The following is a 20,667-nucleotide window of genomic DNA, read 5'->3' as shown; positions in this document are numbered from 1 at the left end:
TGACCATGAAATAAACGAGCGAAAAATTCATATTTCGAGTAAAATACAATCAAAACAGGAGTATTGGCCTTAAAGATTATATTCATGATTGTGATTTATAGAATGTTTTACGATCTGATGAAGAATCTGTCGGACTTTTCCAACCTCCTTGAAGATGAGTTCAGCCAGATGACAATCTTTGCGCCATCCTCCAAGTTTCTCTCATCCCTGTCCTCGGCAGACCTACAGAAGATGTCCTCAAATTCAGAGGTTCTCCGAAAGGTAAGCCTCTTACTAACATATAATTACTATTCTCATACCTCGAATAGGAGACAAGTGAGGAATGTATGAAAATGCACTCCGTTTACCTGATCAAAAATATAGGACTCACGGCGGGCATGACCGATCGGCAGGGGATTCTCACTCCTCCTAGGCCTATGATCCCACCTCTGATATGTCCAGAGATTCGTGTTTGTCCTACTCTTAAGCTTGTATTCTTTGAGTTATGAAATTGATCATTCTTCGTTATCTTCCCCTTTTTATGGAAAGATAAACAAACGATATACGAAATACTGTATGTCTATAGCATGTTTATTTTTTGATGATAATGCTGATGATGATTATGCTGACGATTTGTATATATTTTTTATCCAGATATATAAGGGCCATGTTATCCCCAACGGTTTGCTAGACAGCAAATTTATCAGAATGAACATGCAACACAAATTCACATTCAAGTCAATGTATGGAATACCATTCACGTTTGAAAAACAGAGCACAGGTACATGTAATTACGTGTAAGCCAGTCTCATGAATATGTATCAACTTTATTGGATAAACGATGACGTCATAATGTAATGACTATTGATGAATTCACAATGGCTCTGTTATGAGGAAGCCATGAGTGAACAAACAATTATCAGGACACTCTGGTTTTCACCTGTTGAATTCATGTACATTAAAGAAACGCAAAAATAATCCTCGTGAAATGTTTTGATTTTCCATTGTGTAATCAGTTTTTACCATTGTTTTCACACTTTACAGTGGCTGGGACCTCCATAGATGCCGGGTACAGTAACCTTAGATACGACCTTGACATTAACAGAGATGGGGTTGCTTGTAGCAATGGAGTTATTTACGTCATAGATGGATTTCTGGATCACTCTTTTAAAAATATCATCGATGAAATGAAAGCGCAAGATAAGCTGAAGTAAGTTGATGAGAGAAGAACGATAAAATTACACATAGAACTACAGGTATTTGTAGTATAAGTATATAGAATAAAAACCAGCATTTTATGCAGACTGCGCGAGCAATCTTGCTGAGATTTTGTAATGTCCTAGCGTTTCTGTTGCATTTATATTTCCACATTGGGTCAAATGCTGTCTGACGTGTTTCATACCGATTGTTGAGCCGTTCTTTGGCACATTGATTTTAACTATGGATTACTTCATTTACCTGATCAAGATATAGTGCTCACGGCGGGTGTGACCGGTCGACAGGGGATGTGTACTCTTTCTAGACACCTGATCCCACCTTTGGTATATCCAGGGGTCCGTGTTTGCCCAACTCTCTATTTTGTATTGCTTATAGGAGTTATGAGATTGATCAGTAGTACATAAAGAAGAACAATAAGTATATCACTGTCTCCACTAACTCACTGAATATCTACTCTATCGAACAGAGCCTCGTTACAAAATATCATGGGAATATTTCCTCCCGGAGTTGAAGAGGAGTTTAGAGACGTTAACAGTGAATTCACAGTCTTCATGCCGGCCAGCGAGGCGTTCCTGTATCTGTCACAGCCAGAACTCTTATACCTACACAGTCTAGTCAACACATCAGAAAAATACCAGGTATGCTTCCACACACGGGTGAAGTCTTCACTTTCATTTTACGCTTAAGGGGGTACTCTATATCATCACTATGGCTGACTTCTTTTAAAACATGAATTAAAATATAAATTTCACCAATATTTGTATATTCCTTTGTGATTTAATTACCTAAGAGAGTAGGTCAGAAAGTGCTAAACGGTAGATTGCGAGTTCGAGTCCAGCAGGGGTTTTATTTTTTCTTCAAATTGCTTTCTACTGAAACTGCATTTTTATTTTACTAAAAACATTAAATTTGAAACTTTTCAATTTCAAACTATTATTTTACATATCCTCCACTTTTCATCCACTTCAAATTTCTCTATTGTAGCATTCCTCCTTACACAGTAAAACACTATTGAATTATTTTAGTTGATAGTTACAATTTTTTCGGTTTTTGTCACATATATACATACATATACTACCCTCTCACACTGATTCATTCATTCTTTAATAGCATATATTGCAGATAGTTACAATTTTGTTTGGTATACATGCATTATCTATGTCTGGTTGTAGCTGCTTGAGCGCCACACTGTGAATGGAACAGCACTAAGTATAGAGGAAATTCGCGCCATCTGTGGAAAGGAAAATTCTACGGAGTGTGTACTCAGTGTTAATGTTATAATTGAGGATGACGACAAACAAGGTATTTATCTACATTTGACATGAAATACATTTTGGACAACCTTTAACATGTTTTAAACTGTATTTTTGATACATATTTTACAATACATTTAACATGAAATACATTTTTGAGAACATTTACCGTGTTTTTAACTGTATTTTTGATACATATTTTATATTACATTTAACATGAAATACATATTGGACAACCTTTACCATGTTTTAACTGTATTTGTGATAGATAGTTTATATTTCATTTAACATGAAATACATTTTGGAGAACATTTATCGTGTTTTAACTGTATTTGTAAGAGATATTTTACAATACGTCGAACTTACCCTTTGCTGTAATCTGTAGTTTAACTCCGTGTGACGCTTTATGTATTAACCAATAAGTGACATGCCTTTATAGAAATTACATTGTACACAAAAACCATTCACAAATGTTCCACAAGATATTTGACTCGTCACGATCCATTGGACTACATCTGTTCACAAACATGCCATATGACAGAAGCATTACAATGCATTAAACTATTTGTTTTCTTAGAAATTACTCTCGAATGGAAGGGAGTGCAGTCGAAAATTATCCAATCAAACATATTGGCAAACAATGGCATCATCCACATCATCGACAGGATTTTATTCAAAGTGGAGGAGGAGGAGGAATCAACTCTACCACCAAACCCAATGAACACTCGAGGAGTGAACGGAGCTAACACGGACTTCAGTGTGTTAGTTTCGTATTTAACAGTGTTAACAACATGTTACATTTCACGTCTTCTGTCAAGGTGATCGTATTATTCGGGTGTTCTGATGAAAACCAATTTAAACAGTTCAGATCCCCCTGAAACTTTGAGCATCTCAGTGTGAATTTGACTCGTCACGAAAATGGAGATCAAACATTGTGTATAATGCTCTATCAAGTCGACAAATGATTCGAATGATAACGTGACAACGATGCTCCTTGTTGAGGAAATATACAACAATACAATCTATAGGGCAATCTTGTTGTTGTCTCGCTCAAACATTCCGCATGTGTCAGTAGCCCAAGCTGCCTAAGAGGAAGATTGACCTAATTATTGTGTATCCCTGTGTGGTAGAAAAAGCTGACATTAGCTAGGGGTCCTTGTCTCTATATATGCTTGTCTTTCTAGAATTCCAATTTTTGTGTTTTTGTATTATTAAATTTTATATATATATTTATGAATGTGTCGAGGTGCATTGATGATGACTTAGAATGATGTGCGATCGTTGCGTTTTCATAAATAAATTCAGATGTTTTATATCATCAATTGAACTAAACAAACGATGCATAAAGAACCGCTGTGACAACAACATATGTGCAAGATATAATCCGCATGTCAACAACAGACTACATAATTTCATTCCAAACCTTATTTCTTCATGATATTTATTTTCTATGCAAGTGTATTGTAAGAAATACTGTTTTTGACTGCATCCATGCACTATTTATGTATATAGTATTGGCATTTCATAATCATGTGTACATATGTCGATAGTGAGTTAGTTGAGCGTTGGTTGCTATTTGTTTATATTGTACAAATAACGACAGTGTGTTAGTTGAGCGTTGGTTGACATTTGTTCCTAGTGTACAAATATCGACTGTATTAGTTGAGCATAAGTTGATATTTGTACACTAGGCACAAATATCAAGATAGCGTGTTAGTTGAGCGTTGCTTGATTGAATATGATTGGACATTTATATTTGAAGATACGATAATTGAGTATTTTGTTTGAAGAGAAAAAGATGTTGGAAACTCAGAAATAAACTTTGTATACGTAACCAAACACAGTGGTCATTATTCTGCTACTAAAGCCGTGACGTAATACCGTTTATTGTACACAACAACGACGAGCTTCAACTATGTTTCTTTTTATACATCCATTCGTTATTTTTGTGTGTGTCCGAGTCATATTTTAGCTCAATGGAGCTGAAAGCTCAAGTGAGCTTTCTGATCACCCGTCGTCTGTCTGCCTGTGAACTTTTCACATTTTCGATTCATCTCCAAAACCACTGGGCCAATTTCAACCAAACTTGGCACATAACATCCTTGGTTAAAGGACTTTCAAGTTTGTTCAAATGAAGGGCCATGTCCCCTTCAAAGGGGATATAATCACGAAAATGCAAAAATATGATGGAGTCATTTAAAAGATTTCTCTTCAAGAAGCACTGGGCCAGACAAGTTGAAATTTACATGAAAGACTCTTGATACAGTGCAGATTCAAGTTTGTAAAAACCATGGTTCCCAGTGGTAGGGTGGGTCACAGTAAGGGATTAAAGTTTTAAATGTGAACATGTAGGAAACATTTTGAAAATCTTTTTCCCAAGAACGTGAACGTTTTCTGAGAGGGTGCAGTTCAAGTTTGTTAAAACCATGGCCCCCGGGGGTAGAGTGAGACACAATAGAGGATCAAAGTTTTAAATGCGAATGTATAACGAGAAATCATTTGAAAGCCTCTCAAGAACCCCTGAACTAGAACGTTTATTCAAATCATGGTCCACGTCAGTAGGATGGGGCCACAATAGGGGATGAAAGTTTTACATTCAGATATATTGGGGAACATGTTTAACAATCGTCTTCTCAATTTAAAAAACCACGGTGTCATAAAAGTGGAAATTTACACAAAGCTTCCTGACATAAGAGTAGATTAAAGTTTGTTCAAATCATAGTCCCCGGGGGTAGGGTGGGGCCAGAATATGGGATCAAACTTTTATATATTGATATATATATATATATATATATATATATAGAGAGAGAGAGAGAGAGAGAGAGAGAGAGAGAGAGAGAGAGAGAGAGAGAGAGGGAGGAAAATTTTATAGGAATATCTCTTCAACTATTCAAGCTAGGACTTTAATATTTTGTATATACATTTTGACAGAAAGACCTTTGATGTGATCCGATGATGTGTGATCTTGGGTCCTTGATCTGGAAGTTTAACCTACTTACTAAAGATGTGACCTATTCGATATGTCCTGACCTATTTTCATACCTTGTATATAAATTTCTTATGGCAAGATCTTTCATTCCATATGGTGGCCTTTGACCTTATGACTTTGAACTCTTGAGTTTGATCTACTTTTCAGAACATATGTTTCAGGTAGGGCTTTCATATTTTGTGCATATATTATTTATGGCAATACTTTGTGACACAGTGATGTTTGATCTTTTGACCTACTTTTAAAGGGAGGGGCTTTGTCACGATTCAAATATATGCTACTGGCTTTCTGAAATTTTGTGACCATACATGTACATACACAAAACGTGCACGATCACATCTTTCCCATTGTGAGACCTAGGACTATAAAACTTGGTCGGTTGATGCATCATGAGGGGGGGGGGGGGTGTCACAACCGAAAAGTAGATCACAGTGCTCCTAATTTAGAATAGCAATTGGCATTGTCACAGCTTGTGACTCAAAACATGAAAAACAAATATGCATCATGTACATTTACATATAGCTTCATACCGATTGTTAGGTCGTTCTTGACACACTGATTTTGACTACGAATGACTCCGTTTACCTGATTAGGATATATGACTCACGTCGGGTGTGACCGATCGACAGGGGATGTTTACTCCTCCTAGGCACCTGATCACACCCTCAGGTATATCCAGGGGTCCGTGTTTGCCCAACTATCTATTTTGTATTGCTTATAGGAGTTATGAGATTGATCACTGTTCGTTATCTTCACCTTTATAGAAGTTATGAGATTGATCACTGTTCGTTATCTTCACCTTTATAGGAGTTGTGAGATTGATCACTGTTCGTTATCTTCACCTTTATAGGAGTTACGAGATTGATCACTGTTCGTTACCTTCACCTTTATAGGAGTTACGAGATTGATCACTGTTCGTTATCTTCACCTTTATAGGAGTTATGAGATTGATCACTGTTCGTTATCTTAACCTTTATAGGAGTTATGAGATTGATCACTGTTCGTTATCTTCACCTTTATAAGAGTTACGAGATTGATCACTGTTCGTTATCTTCACCTTTATAGGAGTTATGAGATTGATCACTGTTCGTTATCTTCACCTTTATAGGAGTTACGAGATTGATCACTGTTCGTTATCTTCACCTTTCATGTACATGGCATGTACCTTACTGACACACTTTATTTCTGCCCCGTGATACTACACAATGAAAATAATGATGATAAAAATGGATTTCGCCGCAACTTTTAATTCTTTTAACCTTTTCGGACACAGTTTGAGTATGGGTTACCATGACAACCGGATTTACAGATGCACACTCCTTTTCTGCAATAGGCATTCTTTCCGCATTTTCCACCGCACGGCAGCGAGTAAACTGAAGAAAACATGAAACAGAGCTGTAGTGCATCACTTCATCCAAGTGCTGAGTCTTGTAATGGTAGATATCATTAAGAACACTCTCAAGGGTTAATAGGTCACACGATTTAACAATGTCAAGGACTCGTCACTTAATGGTGATGTTAAACTTTACGATTAACGACCAGTCCTATGTTTGTGTAGGAATGGACTTATAATTCATCACAAACTCACTGTGTCTACACCTGATGTATGGATTGCCCACGTGGTTCCGCCGACACACGCATTTTCGCGCGAGCGCATTGCAGTACGCGTTTAATCCACATTTTCGAACACATCCGGGGACTGAAATGAAAATAACTCACGTCACATTTAAGTTAATTCATTTTGCAGATTTCGTTCCCCTTTTGTATTTCTGACGTAACAACAGCGGAACACGTCTAGTTTTCTTTATTGACTGTCATGAGATTAAAATTCAGTGTCCTTCTAACATCTGAGATAGTATTTCTAAATTACCTGGTTTGCATCCGACTACTGGGTTGGGGCCATAGCCCGGCTTGCAGGCGCAGAATTTACGTGACGCCCGACTCTTACACACGGCATTGGGTCCACAACCTCCAGTACAACCATACACTGAAGAACAGCAATCCCAAAGATTACTCAACAATGTAGATATATAAGGAGAAATGCTACACCAGAGAAATTTGGTATGGATGAAAAGTGGAGGATATGTACAACAATATTTTGAAATTGAAACCTTTTAAATTTACTTCATTCATTGAAAAATGCAGCTTTAGTAGAATGTAATCTGAATTTTTTTTAAAAAACCCTGCCGGACTGGAATCCAGTTTAGCAGTCAACGTGCTAACCTACTGAAGTGAAGTGACACGTATTGCTGAGATTTATAGTTTCATCCATGTTTCAAAATATGGGGAATACGTGTGAAAGTCAACTAGTAGCCAAATCATTTTTTTTCATCTATATATGCTAGCAATCTTAGTGTTGAAAAAAGGGGAGGGGCTCTAAATACAACATTTTCATCCATGGTTGTTTACGTGTTTCTGCCTAATCGTGCATGGTGGAAAGGAAACTATTGAAATCACTGTTCCACATATTCATTAAATGATTGAATTATAAAGCAATCGATATAATGTTTGTCATATTGCTTATGTTTTTAAACTGGAAATATAAAGATCAGTTGATGCTGAAATATTTCGTGGTTTAACATCACAGTCTGTAGCAGCTTGACATTACCTAGATATCTAAATTTATCTAACAACATGTAATTTCGTAGTGTTATTGGAAAAGCCTAAATGCACTGTTCTTCAAGTCTATATCACTGCAAAAGTCTTAGTACGAGTTGTGCAGATGTGGTACAGTGCCATCTTGTGTGGGTCATGTGACTCGTACGAAAAAAAGGAAGATAAAATTGTTGTCCAAACTGATTAACTCTTACACAATAAACGTGTTATTAATAGCAATAGCTGTACTCGCTATCATTTAAATTTATTAGCGTAAAATAGTCAAGCAATGTGTTTTACGTGGATGCCTTAAGGCAGGTCATGGAAATTTTTGATGGGATAAAAAAAATAATAAACCCAAAACAATGTGACGTCATACTTGGAATAAGCATGCCACGAAGTATTCATATCTAATTCTGATTTCATTTACAGGTAATTTTTTGATGGAGGAAAATCTTTATATTGATTTGATTCTGTTTTATTCATACATGAAGTGAACCATGCAAAGAAAATATGAAAGTGTCTGATGAATATGAAAGTAAACTGATGACGTCATAACCATAAAACGAGTGACGATGACACATGTAAAGAATTTGTTAACTGTGTCGTGTAAATACTGACAAAATGTGGAGCATTTAAGATTTATGCCAATATATATGTATTTGTGGAACACTAAGCATTTCTCGATATTATGAAGGTGTGCTGATTTTATTAAATAATATCGATATTAACTATCTGTTACAACACTTACATGATATGCATCGCACGTGAGGATTCCCTATGAATTTAGGTTTACATTTGCATCTCCCCGTCCTTCTGTCACACGCAGCGTTCACACCACAGCCCCGCTTACAGACGTATCCTTGTATAAATATGAAAAAAATGTAATAGTTTTATTCAAGCTTATATGAAATACAAATAATTATTTCATTATCTTCCGACATTTTGGATCCCGTGGGGATCCGGGTTAGAATAGGTCCTCAGTACCCCCTTGCTTGTCAGAGGCGACTAAATGGGGCGGTCCATCGGATGAGACCGCAGAAATCAAGGCCCTGTGTTACAGCAGGTGTGGTACGACTAAAGATCCATTCCTGCTCAAATGCCATAAGCGCCGAACATAGGCCTAAATTTGACATCTTGACGTCTCCATATGAGTGACAAATTCTCGAGAAGGACGTTAAGCAATATACAACAAATCAATCAATCTCCCTAATGAAGTACAGTTTAAGTGTTACTGCCCTTGAAGTTGTTCATATTTATTTTCCAAATATGCTTAAATGTAGCAGCAGAACTGTAGCTTTCTGAAAAAAAAACATTACGACAGATCAGAGAGCTACAGATCCACCCCTTATAAAAACATTCGATTTACGGCGCACAAAAATGCGCACGGCCGAGGCCTTGTATCGCTGTATTCTTGTCTTAATACAAAAACATTCCTTACACATTTTTCTAATACACGTGTGTCCAAACATACCTTCAAGTATACTTTAGATCCCTATACGACCCAAAAAACTAGCATCTTTTAATGTTTTCATTCGTTGACGTAGCCATGTTAGGTAACCAGTCAATTCGAATCCCGGTTCATTTCCATACTTACACCAATGACGTCTAGATGTGAACTAATATCCCCACAAATATTTCCAGTTAAATGTTTTAGATAATAAATCATCTAAATTTAGTTAAATATTAATTATTAGAATAGGTAAACACACGGCTACGCGGTTTCATTAGTCTGGTGCGGTCTTTATTCCTTATTCCTTTTTTACCTTTAGATAAACTACATTTTTAAATTTCGATTAATCATCAGTGTTTATAATAAATAAGGAACAAATATATAACCTGTAACCAAATTTATGAATAGATACCAATAGTGAACAATGGAGTTTAAATTGACTGGTTACCTAACATGGCTACGTCAACAAACGAAATCATTTGAAGATGTGATTGTTGGGGTCGTATGAGGCTCTAATGTATATATAAAGGTATGTTTGGACACACGTATGATAGGGATATATATTAGGATTTTTTAAATATTAAATTTATGAGACGGCAACACAAGAATACAACGGTATGAAGCCACAACCGTGAGCAGCTTTTTGTGCGCCGTAAATCGATGGTTTTTATAAGGGGTGGATCTGTAGCTTTCTGACCTGTCCCAATATTTTTTCACAGAGCTACAGTTCTGCAGCTAGCTTCAATGATAAACGAATTAAAACAGAAATCTGAATGCAAGTTTTCGAAGCACATTTTGTTTTATTTGTATTAGTTAAATAAGATTTTAATTGGAATTAGCATAATTTTATTTCCTTACATACGTACAAAATACTTGAGATAGATTAACGTTATGCAGTGGATGCTGAATTTATGCATTTATCGTTGATCAGTAAAAGTTTTTAAACGTCAAGAACCACTCCTTATAGTGATATCAACATTGTGTCTCTCTTACAAGAGTCAACAGGATGGGGAGGAGGGGATACTTGCTCCTCCTAGACAACCGATCCCACCTCTGGTGCTTCCAGGGTTCCGGCTTTGTTCTTTTCATGATTGTGTATTCTTAATAGGATTAATGATCATTGTTCGCTATCTTCACCTTTTTTGTATAAGCATTTTGTCTCAGGGCAGTCAGCATTTAAAATCAATTACAACAACGAATTCTGTGACTTTCCTTATGATTGCATTTTTGAATGCAAATAAACAAGATTCTGATTATCACTATCACATGACATTAACTGTCTCAAATCTTGTCTGTCATTGATATCTAATGGAGCTTCGAAATTGGACGAAGAAAGTGAAGATAACGAGCAATGTTCAATCTCATAAATCCAACAACGAATACAAAATTAAGAGAAGGGCAAATTTGCACCCCTGGACATACTAGAGGTGGAATCAAAAGCCTAAGAGAAGAAAACATTTCCCATCGACCAGTCACCTCTGTCCTGATTCCTATATCTTGATCAGGTGAACGGAGTAATCCTTAGTCAACATTGATATGTAAAGAGCGGCCTGACAATGGGTACGAAGCACGTACTTCGACCTCATGACATATTGTATTTGTGAATTAGATCATTATAACAACGATAGAATTTCCGAAAGGCTGACTTTAAGCGAGATTGCTGAAACTCCAATAACTAATTTATCAGTAGCCCACCTCGATTTAAAATAATGATTATACGCAGAATGTGCTCTCGTGATAAAAGCCGTCTTTTCTATAGCAGAAGTCTATCAGAATGTAGATTAAAAGCCTTTTGTATGATGACGTATCAGTGTTTTCCAGCTACCTATTTAGTTAACGTAGATAAACGATGTACACATCCCTTTGTCGTGCTTACCTCGGAAACAAGCCACCATAGGGTTTCCATAATAACCTTTTCTGCAAGAACATTTTCCAGATTTGCAGACGGCGTACTTTCCGCATTTATTTCCACAAGGCCCGCCACCTGTTAAATGATACAGACAGAAAATTGATACAAGAGGCCTGATGTGGAAGTAATTCTGTATTTTCTTAATGGAAAACAAGTGAGACGTTTCAGTTCAACATGTGCATATCTAATAAAGTCATGTGATCTAATGAATGTATAACTTCCGTGACAACAGTACCACATAATTTTACTGAATTCTTATGGTTGTGAAATAGATTTCATTTTTGGAAGCACATTCATGTATGAAATGCGACGCTTCAAGCCAGCATATTTCACGAAGCGCGTTCATACCTTTATGTATTTACATGTATTCTACTTTCATTTATTGTGAAATTCATTGCCGTTGAAAAAGATGTACTATATTTATCAATATTCATACGCGCGTTAACAACTGCAACACATTCATGTGGAAAAAGTTACCATTACAATTCACCAACTATATATGTTTAATACACTTTTTGAATAGCTTGATATAATACCACTATACTATATCTAACATTTCAAAGTCCGTTAGTCCTCATCTGCATGAATGTGCATGTGTTGATGAATTGACTCCATCTTTCATTTTCAGGTAATATCTGCAATAACGGTGAAATACAAAAAGACACTTATTCAAACAAGAGATAAAAATGAACGAAATGTCACGTGACCTGGAGAACATCCTCTGAGGGGGTTCCCCCGGTATCCCCGTTTACACAGACATCTATGACCCATGTAGCAGTACGCATTTCGACCACATCGTCCTCCGCAGTTTGCCGGTAAGTACGGTGGAAGATACCGAGGGCGGTACTGGTGGTAGTGGTAGTGGTGGACGTGGTAGTGCAGGTGTTTGTTGATAGGTCGTCTACAGACAGAAAACGTTTAGTACCAGTCTATCTAAGAACAGGTGGTTCGTAACAATGTTTCTATGAACAGGTGGTTCATATCAGTGTTACTTAGAACAAGTGATTCGTACCGGTGTTACTAAGAACAGACGATTTTTACCGGTGTTAATAAGAGTAGGTGATTCATACCGGTTTTACTAAGAACAGGTGATTTGTACCGGTTTTACTAAGAACAGGTGATTTGTACCGCTGTTATTATGAACAGGTTTTTCAAAACAGAGTTTATTTCAAGTTGTACATATCTTACAATATATATAATAGCGGTAAAAAGAAACCGTGTATACTTAAAAGTTAAAAAGAAACATAAAAATATTCCTTGATCGCTCTTAATACTTTTAAGCACGGTTTAATACACTGAATGCGTGTTTGAGTACTCAACTTGTTAAATATCGCGTTCGATTTGCCTTAATGACCACGTCATGCTTTTCTAGAGTTTCGAGCCTAAATGTTACGTGGTTATTGATCGATTAGAATGTCTTGCCTTCACTTTTCATTCGTTGACAGTATTCAATGTATTGAAACAGAAAAGCGTTGGTTTTTTGGAATAAAAGTTTGATTGAAAGATACCTCGCATGGTTGAAAATGATCATTTGCGTGCTATTAGAAGCTGGGGTGTCTCTAAGCACCGTGACGAGGCAGTTAAGAGTTCATATAAATGCTTTATAGAGACGGTATCAGCAAACCGGCACCGTTTGGGACCTAATCAGGACGCCAGTGTGTGACGTCACGTCGGCAAGATGCGTATGTGCGGACGTCACATTTGCTTAGTCAATTCCAATTGGCCTCTTTGACTGCTAGAAGCATCCCTGGTCACCGCCGGATAAGTCCTCGTACCATAAGAAACATATTACAAGACGTCAACATCCGTCCTCGACGTCCTGCTATTCACCCTGTTCTACTCTGACGTCACCGTATTACGAGGTTAGCGTAATGTAGCATTGGTGTTTTAATAACAGAGATTGGGCGGAAGTTCTGTTTACGGACGAGTTGAGGTTTCATCTCAACAGCAGTGACGGTTGTGTTTGGGCTTACCGTCGTGCCGGGGAACGGAACATTGACGTATGTGTATGATGAAACTTCTAGAACATATTTGGAAGGAAATGGAACAACCTTTACGTCAAGAGCCAACCTTGCTACGTTCGACGCATACGAGGGAACATTCCCCATATTTTTCTGCATAAACTTGATTTGATCAATGCGTCGTAGGTATGAAGAATGCATTTGTGCAAATTCTATTAAACTTGAGAAACGTTTTTGTACACCCCTTTATTTTCAGTAGGTGTTGGTATAAACCATAATGGACATACTCCGTGATATTGGTGTTTGAATTGAAAGACACTCCATTGTATTTAATAATGATATACATAAAGCAACATAATAATTTGCACATGAATATATAAATACAATCGCTGAACTGCACAGTTTATGTAGCGGTAAAGCTTTGGACTTTACATGAATACAATCTGAAACACTGCTTTAGTGTTATCAGACATATATTTCTTTTCTTTCATTCATACCCATGCTGTAGATATTAACACTCAAAATTCATGACCTTATTGTCAGTAAGTCTCTTTAAAAATCGTCGAAAGAATGAACAACAATTTTCAGGACAAATATACGATTTCGATGCATATACAATCTTAAGCGTAAGAACTATCATTGAAATATATTCTGAAACACATCACCCAGTAATGTATGTACATGTTCAATTATAAAGCACTTACTTGATTACAGGTGGTTTGACTGTAATTCTCCTTCTCACGAGTACTCGAACTCTTCTCACTGGGTATCTAACTCTCCTCACCGGTACTCGAACTCTTCTCACTGGGTATCGAACTCTCCTCACCGGTACTCGAACTCTTCTCACTGGGTATCTAACTGTCCTTCGTACGCGTCTAACTCTGAGGCAAAGTACGGAATATATATCTAAATTGTTTTAAATTTCTGTAAATACAGAACGACAAGTACAAAAATGATCATGTTGTTTTTATGTTATGTATTTATCCATAAACGCAATTACTCAATGAATAGATTCATGATATAGGATTATACCTAGTAGACAATCCTTTTTAATCAGATCACAAAATTAGCTTCCAAAAAAGTTACAATAATCGATGAATTTAAATGTGAAGATAACGAGCGGTGGTCAATCTCATAACTCCAATAAGGAATACCAAACAGGAGTAGGGCAAACAAGGACCCCTGGATATTCCAGAGGTGGAATCAGGTGCCTAGGAGGAGTAAGAATCCACTGTTGACTGGTCACACCCGCTTTAAGCCCTAGTATCTTGAACATTAGATAATTTCAAAACTACAATCTTCTGTCTTCAGATAGCTAGGATAATGTAAACATTAATTGGTTTAAAGACGATACCTGATGTATCTTCGTCTTCTCCGCCTCCGCCTTCCGTATCCTCGTCGTCGCCGTCTTCGCCTTCTAAATCGTAGTCCCCGTTTTCGTATTTTATGATCGTATTGTCTTCTTACTCCATACCACTTTCGGTGGATTCCGTAAGATCCCCTTCGGCGGTTTGTGTAACTTCCTCTTCGGCGGATTGCGTAGCTTCCTCTTCGGCGGATTGTGTAACTTCCTCTTCGGCGGATTGCGTAGCTTCCTCTTCGGCGGATTGTGTAACTTCCCGAGCCCCTTCGACGGATATCGTAATATCCCTTACGACGGATTGCATAAGGTCTCCTTCGTCGGATTGCGTAAGATCCTGCAACCAATTTTGATAGAATATTTCAAATGCAGCGTGTTCTTGTAGGATCCTCTTAAACGTAAGTAAAATGAATATATCCCATTTCCATTCTCAATGACTGTGTAAATTGCGCCGGCATGGAGAAAATTCCATCGCCATTGAAAGCAAGTTTTATGATGCCTAAGATGGGAGAGAGAGAGAGATGGAAAGAATGAAAGAGGCTCCTACAAGTTTACTTTTCAATACATCAATCGCTTAATCTGCAATAACACAGTTGTTATATATTTACACAATAGACTATCTAATATTAAAGTAACACTATATGAAGTTTCAATGTGTTGAATGAACAACAACAATATGGATGAGGAGGATACAATTGCATTTGCAGTATTTTGTCTATTGACACAGATGTACCTAAAGGGAACAAGGAGTAAAACAAACGGGAAAATACCCTGCATACTGGGAACGTCTTCAATGAGATAAAAAGCGGGAAGACCAAAGACTAAACATACCATTTAAAGACATCGTCACCCGGTAAGGGGCTTTATAACATCAAACAAAGGAACAGCAATGCTAGGAAGCCACGACATTGTGTCATTGCAATATGACTTGAAAGTAATGTATTAGAAAATTGATGATCATGTTCCACATATTGTAAGTAACTCCTAGCGGGGGTGATAAATGGAAGTAAATAGTTTTAAGAAAACGTTTTATCATAGAATAGAGCAATTTCATTTAAATAATTGGTAAATGGAAATTTTAAAGAACAGATGAAGATAACGAACAGTGATCCATTTCATAGATCCTATAAAGAATAAGTCATTTAGATAAGAATAAACATGGACATCTGGACATATCAGAGATGGGATCAGTTGCTTCGAAGGAGTAAACATCCCCTGTCGACCGGTCACAATATATTTTGAACTGATGGTGAGAAATTGTCATGATTTGATGAGATAAAAAGGGGAAGATATCATTCAGTGATAGATCTCATACATGTAACTCCTATAAAGGATACAAAATCAAGAGTAGGGTAAACTCGGATCCCTGGCCATACTAGTGGTGGGTTCAGACCTGAGGGTTATAAAACTTTTTTGAGCACGTTTTCATACGCAAACTCAAAACGTGCTCTAAATCGTACTCATACTCAATAGTAAAGGTTATACAACTTTTATGAAATTATTCTCGTACTCAAATGGAGTACATGCTCAAGATTTCACGACTTGGAGTTTGCTCAGAGTTGTCTTCAAAACAAACATGAGTGAGCTTAAGTATGAGTATGGTGCAATCTTTATAGGGCAGGTGCCTGGGATGAGTAATGATGCCTCGGATTAATAATCATCCTCTACCGTCGACATATTTTGCAAGACGTGTGCGCTTAAATTGTGACGTTTGTCTTCAAATGACCCGAGCCCGACTCATTTGCACAACATTAGTAAAGTTTAGATGACACTAAAACCCTTATTAGATACTCTTAAAGCTATAAGAATCTTAAAGTATATAACAAGTCATATTTTAGTTAAACCTTGTGATTAACTTCATAAACAAATGTATCCTTATGACAAACCAATTTCATGTGTTCTTTCGGAGCGGAATCTTTCAAACTTGTAACAGCATCTAGTAATTTTGGTTTGAAAGGACACAACTCGCTCTATACAGAATTTGAAGTACATTACATAACTGTTTAGTGTTTACCTTCTACATCCTCCGGGACAAATGCAACAACACAAATACAAACAAAGATGGCTAGTGTGATCAGTCGTAGAAAGGTCCGGTTATCCATGGTGTATTTGTTTTACCCATGGACATCCAGACGCCTATTTCGTTATATTGCTCCCCCATCTGCTACTTTATATATAGGGTTTATAGCACAAGGGATACACGCTTCATGTAATAATGAAACATAAGACAGGGTGTATCTCATGTTGGAAACATAATCCCATGTAAATCAGCAAGTTGGTGTGAGCCAAGGGGCTAATGAACGGTTATTGCCTAAACTATGCATGAACACTTCACTAACCTATGTACAGACCCCTTGGTTCTCTCACACTACACATATCGACATCCCACTCGTTCTTGTTTTTTTTATTTTTGTACAGTGAGACAAATTGAAATCAAAAGACAGAATGTATTGGATGGACTGAATATAGAGCTTTGATACGTCCATTGACATGCGTCGTAGCACATCGATTAACGGGGCGATCAAACACCGTGTACAAGGTGGATATATTTACCAATTAAATATGCATGAACGATATTTGACTTGTTCGAATTACAAAGATGGCGTGATTTCTTATATTAGATTTTCCACTGAGGGCGGACGTATTATAAGTTATTCCATTATTGACATATTTGTGATCAATAGGATTCTTTAGATACCTCAGGAGTACAATAATCACCGAGCCCGGAGGTGAATATTATATTTAGAGAAAAGTCAGAGTACCGTATTGACAGCAACAAATGTCAATCATTGTTTTATCATATGATGTAATACATTTAAACGTCGAGACTGGCTACTAAATCCTAAGAATGGATAAATGGTTGGCCATTTTTGTATGCAGCTAGAATGCAAGATCTAGTTAAAACTTATTAGAGACGCAAGATTGTGTTTAATATATCACACACAGAAACTGACTCTGAAAACATGTTATTACAGATCGTGATTGTGGTTCACAATTACGGCGGGGAAGATAATAGAAAATGAGTAGAGGCGCGCAACATCATTGAGTGACCGATAGAGCAATAAACCTATCAGTTTTTGAAATTCCCAATTCATTTTTGTTCAGTATCGGATAACTCACAGGTGATGGTTACTCCTCCTAGGCACCTGATCCCACCTCTGGTGTGTCCAGGGTTCGTGTTTGCCCAACTGTCTATTTTGTATTGCTTGTAGGAGTTATGAGAATGATCACTGTTCGTTATCTTCACCTTTCATTGACGACACGAACAGGTGAACATAAAGTTTTATTTTTCCTAGGTTGCTGGACTTCAGCCAATCAGAAATCACGATGCAGTGTTTCTCATTCTTGGTAGCGGTCAATGTTCATGGCGGACATATTCTAGTGTTTTACATTAATACACTTTTAAAACTTTTACCAGAAGGCGGCATTCAGGATGGAATTATAATACTATCATACTGTAGTAATATTTTCTTTTTTGTTCCATCATTAAGGGCGGCAAATCTATTGTATTCTGCTCTAATTAAGCAATTAATTAATTAATCTAATTAAGCGCTAGTTAAGCGTAGGGGAGTGATTAGATTTCCGTACGATGCTAGCAATTTTTATACCTCAAATCAATTATGACAAACTTAACAATTTCTTGTTCAAATTCACCCATTTCCCAGTAGACTATCAATAATAGAGTTGACATCAGTTCATCCTGTAACTATTGTTAAAGCTGTATTACTTCAAGAACGGCACACCAAATATGAACATATGTTTAAAAATATTCCATAGACTGATATTTTAATTTATATTCGGCTTTCATCACATAAGTCAATTTCTTTGTACCATTTGAAGCTCGTCAAAATTAATAACTTATAAATGGTGTAGCTTACTTAGACTATAAACACTTGTGTTATAGAGACTAGGTATCGTTGCTTTATATTTTGTCAACATTTGAACAATAGTGGATTTACATTTTTGTCTGAAGAGTGAAAAAATATTCCTTTTGCATTATCAAAGGAAAAAATAATGGTGGTTAAACATTATCTCCAAACTGTATGAAAATTACTTCGTTTGTGGTGTGTTGATAACTGATTTAAAAGTGAGAAAATTACTAGTCTTATGATATTGTGAAAAACGAGATGTAGAGACGTTATATTTTGTCAACAGTTTTAGGAAGAACGGTGTAGGATGCTATAATTTTGTATGTACTGGTCCGGTTCAATATTGATCCCATTAGTCCAAAATATATTATGGAAAGAATAAAATAATGAACATCGATCAATATCATAACTCCCTGCAAGGAATATAAAATTAAGAGTCGGGGAAACAATGACCCCTGGATGTACCAGGTGGAATAATTTGTCTATGGAGAGAAAGTATCCCCCTTTCGACCGGTTACACCCGCCGTGAGTCATATATCTTGATCAGGTAAACGGAGTAATACGTAATCAAAATCAGCGTATAAAGAACGGTCTAACAATAGGTATCAAGTACGTCCGACAGCATTTGACCCAATGATAGGTTGTTTTGGCAAAGTAGATCGTTATAGCGACTATAGAATTTGCGAAATGCTGACTTTAAACGAGACTGTTGAACCCTGTAACAACTATGTACATTAGCAGTAGCCTACCTCGCTTTAGAAATGTGATCATACCCAGAACAAGCTTTTACGTATGTAATCAATTGAGAAATATAAACATCATATGGAAGTGATAATGGATTATTGCTACATGAATATGAGAATATGACGATGGAGAAGCTGAAGTCATCCCATTTGTCATAAACTTGAGTTCTTCACTTGCCGTTAGCACCATTGAATGAAAGTTAAGGTTGCACCATGTTGACGCCTAAAGTTTGAATTCCTTTAAAATATTGCAGAAAATTCTGTCGAACATGTTTCATACCAATTGAGGCCGTTGGTTGCACCTGTCTTAACTACGGATTGCACCGTTTATGTTATCACGGTATAGAACTCACAACGGGTATGACCGGTTGACAAGGGATGCTTACTCTTCTTAGGCACGTGATCCCACCTCTGGTATGTCCACTATGTCTGTGTTTGCCTTACTCTGAATTTTGTATTCACTATAGGAGTTATGAGATTGATCATTGTTCGATTTCTTCACTTTCTTTCTTTTCTGGCTGCCTTAATGTTTTCGCATCTGAGTTCAAATTGTGAATTTTCAATAAACTAATTATGGATGATATATGAAAATATTTTAATCTTCTCTGCGATAGGAAAAATCCGCCTCAGAGATAACATTCCTCTCTTCTCCTCTTTGGAATTTCGCTTGTGATAACAAATGATTCTATTAGCTTCATTCTACAGCAACATCATCGACTTTGCTATCATATCTTTGTATCCTATATTCTACATGGTGAATTTCGTTCAATGTAGCTTTTTGGAACACGTTCTTGTCTTTCTCGCTATTTAGTTCGTAAACCAGTATGATAAATATAACGATCTGATTTTTTTTATCATTTTCCTACAAGCTGAATCCTGTTCCACTGCTGAAATGTCCCATGGTGTTCTGAAGCGAAATGGGATAGAGAAAAACTAACAAAACACCCTTCAGTGTACATTTTTCTTCAAATGAAGCGCATTGTATGTTTAGAGTCTCGTGAAGTACATGTATTCCTGACATTTCTCTTTGCCCCTTGTCTCTAGGAAATAATTAGAACACTCATCGAGTAGATATTTTGAGTTTCGTGTCTGTAATAGCTCACAACACCCTATCTACAAAGCCTTGTTAATACATCATAGTAACGTTAAGTAAGGTTTCCTCAATGCAATTTTTCCATTGATTTTGTGACAATTTTTAATCAAAATCATCAAAAGCCAGTAACGTTTAATGCTATTTTTTCTGCAAATTGCAGTGACTTGAAAGGACGTAAACAGAATTTTCAAAGGGACGTAAAACAAACAAATTCATTCCATAATTTCGTGACAGATATTGTTTGT

General features: G+C 36.7%; 2 protein-coding genes across 4 annotated transcripts in view; one reads left to right on the top strand and one right to left on the bottom strand.

The window, feature by feature from the left end:
- Positions 1-4,289, top strand: part of LOC125661522 (fasciclin-1-like) — a 49,405-nt gene extending 45,116 nt beyond the window's left edge. For all 3 annotated transcript variants that reach the window (XM_056147338.1, XM_056147337.1, XM_056147339.1), the window contains 6 exons: positions 102-261; positions 634-760; positions 1,024-1,189; positions 1,664-1,835; positions 2,370-2,499; positions 3,028-4,289. In XM_056147338.1, the coding sequence (XP_056003313.1) occupies positions 102-261; positions 634-760; positions 1,024-1,189; positions 1,664-1,835; positions 2,370-2,499; positions 3,028-3,272 (1,000 nt within the window). In that variant the 3' untranslated portion in view covers positions 3,273-4,289. The remainder of the gene's footprint in view (positions 1-101; positions 262-633; positions 761-1,023; positions 1,190-1,663; positions 1,836-2,369; positions 2,500-3,027) is intronic.
- A 2,199-nt stretch (positions 4,290-6,488) lies between these two features.
- Positions 6,489-16,819, bottom strand: LOC125663066 (cell death abnormality protein 1-like). Its single transcript, XM_056147549.1, has 8 exons — positions 16,732-16,819; positions 14,712-15,054; positions 12,104-12,297; positions 11,364-11,471; positions 8,786-8,896; positions 7,310-7,426; positions 7,028-7,138; positions 6,489-6,812 (listed from the first exon to the last, which is right to left on the bottom strand). The coding sequence occupies exons 1-8, from the start codon at positions 16,817-16,819 to the stop codon at positions 6,694-6,696; spliced, it is 1,191 nt and encodes a 396-aa protein (XP_056003524.1). The 3' UTR covers positions 6,489-6,693.
- Between the last annotated feature and the right edge of the window lie 3,848 nt (positions 16,820-20,667).

This window comes from Ostrea edulis, chromosome 8, assembly GCF_947568905.1.
Source record: "Ostrea edulis chromosome 8, xbOstEdul1.1, whole genome shotgun sequence".
NCBI lineage: Eukaryota > Metazoa > Mollusca > Bivalvia > Ostreida > Ostreidae > Ostrea > Ostrea edulis.
Note: the sequence above shows the minus strand (reverse complement) of the source record. Positions and strands in the feature narration are given on the sequence as shown.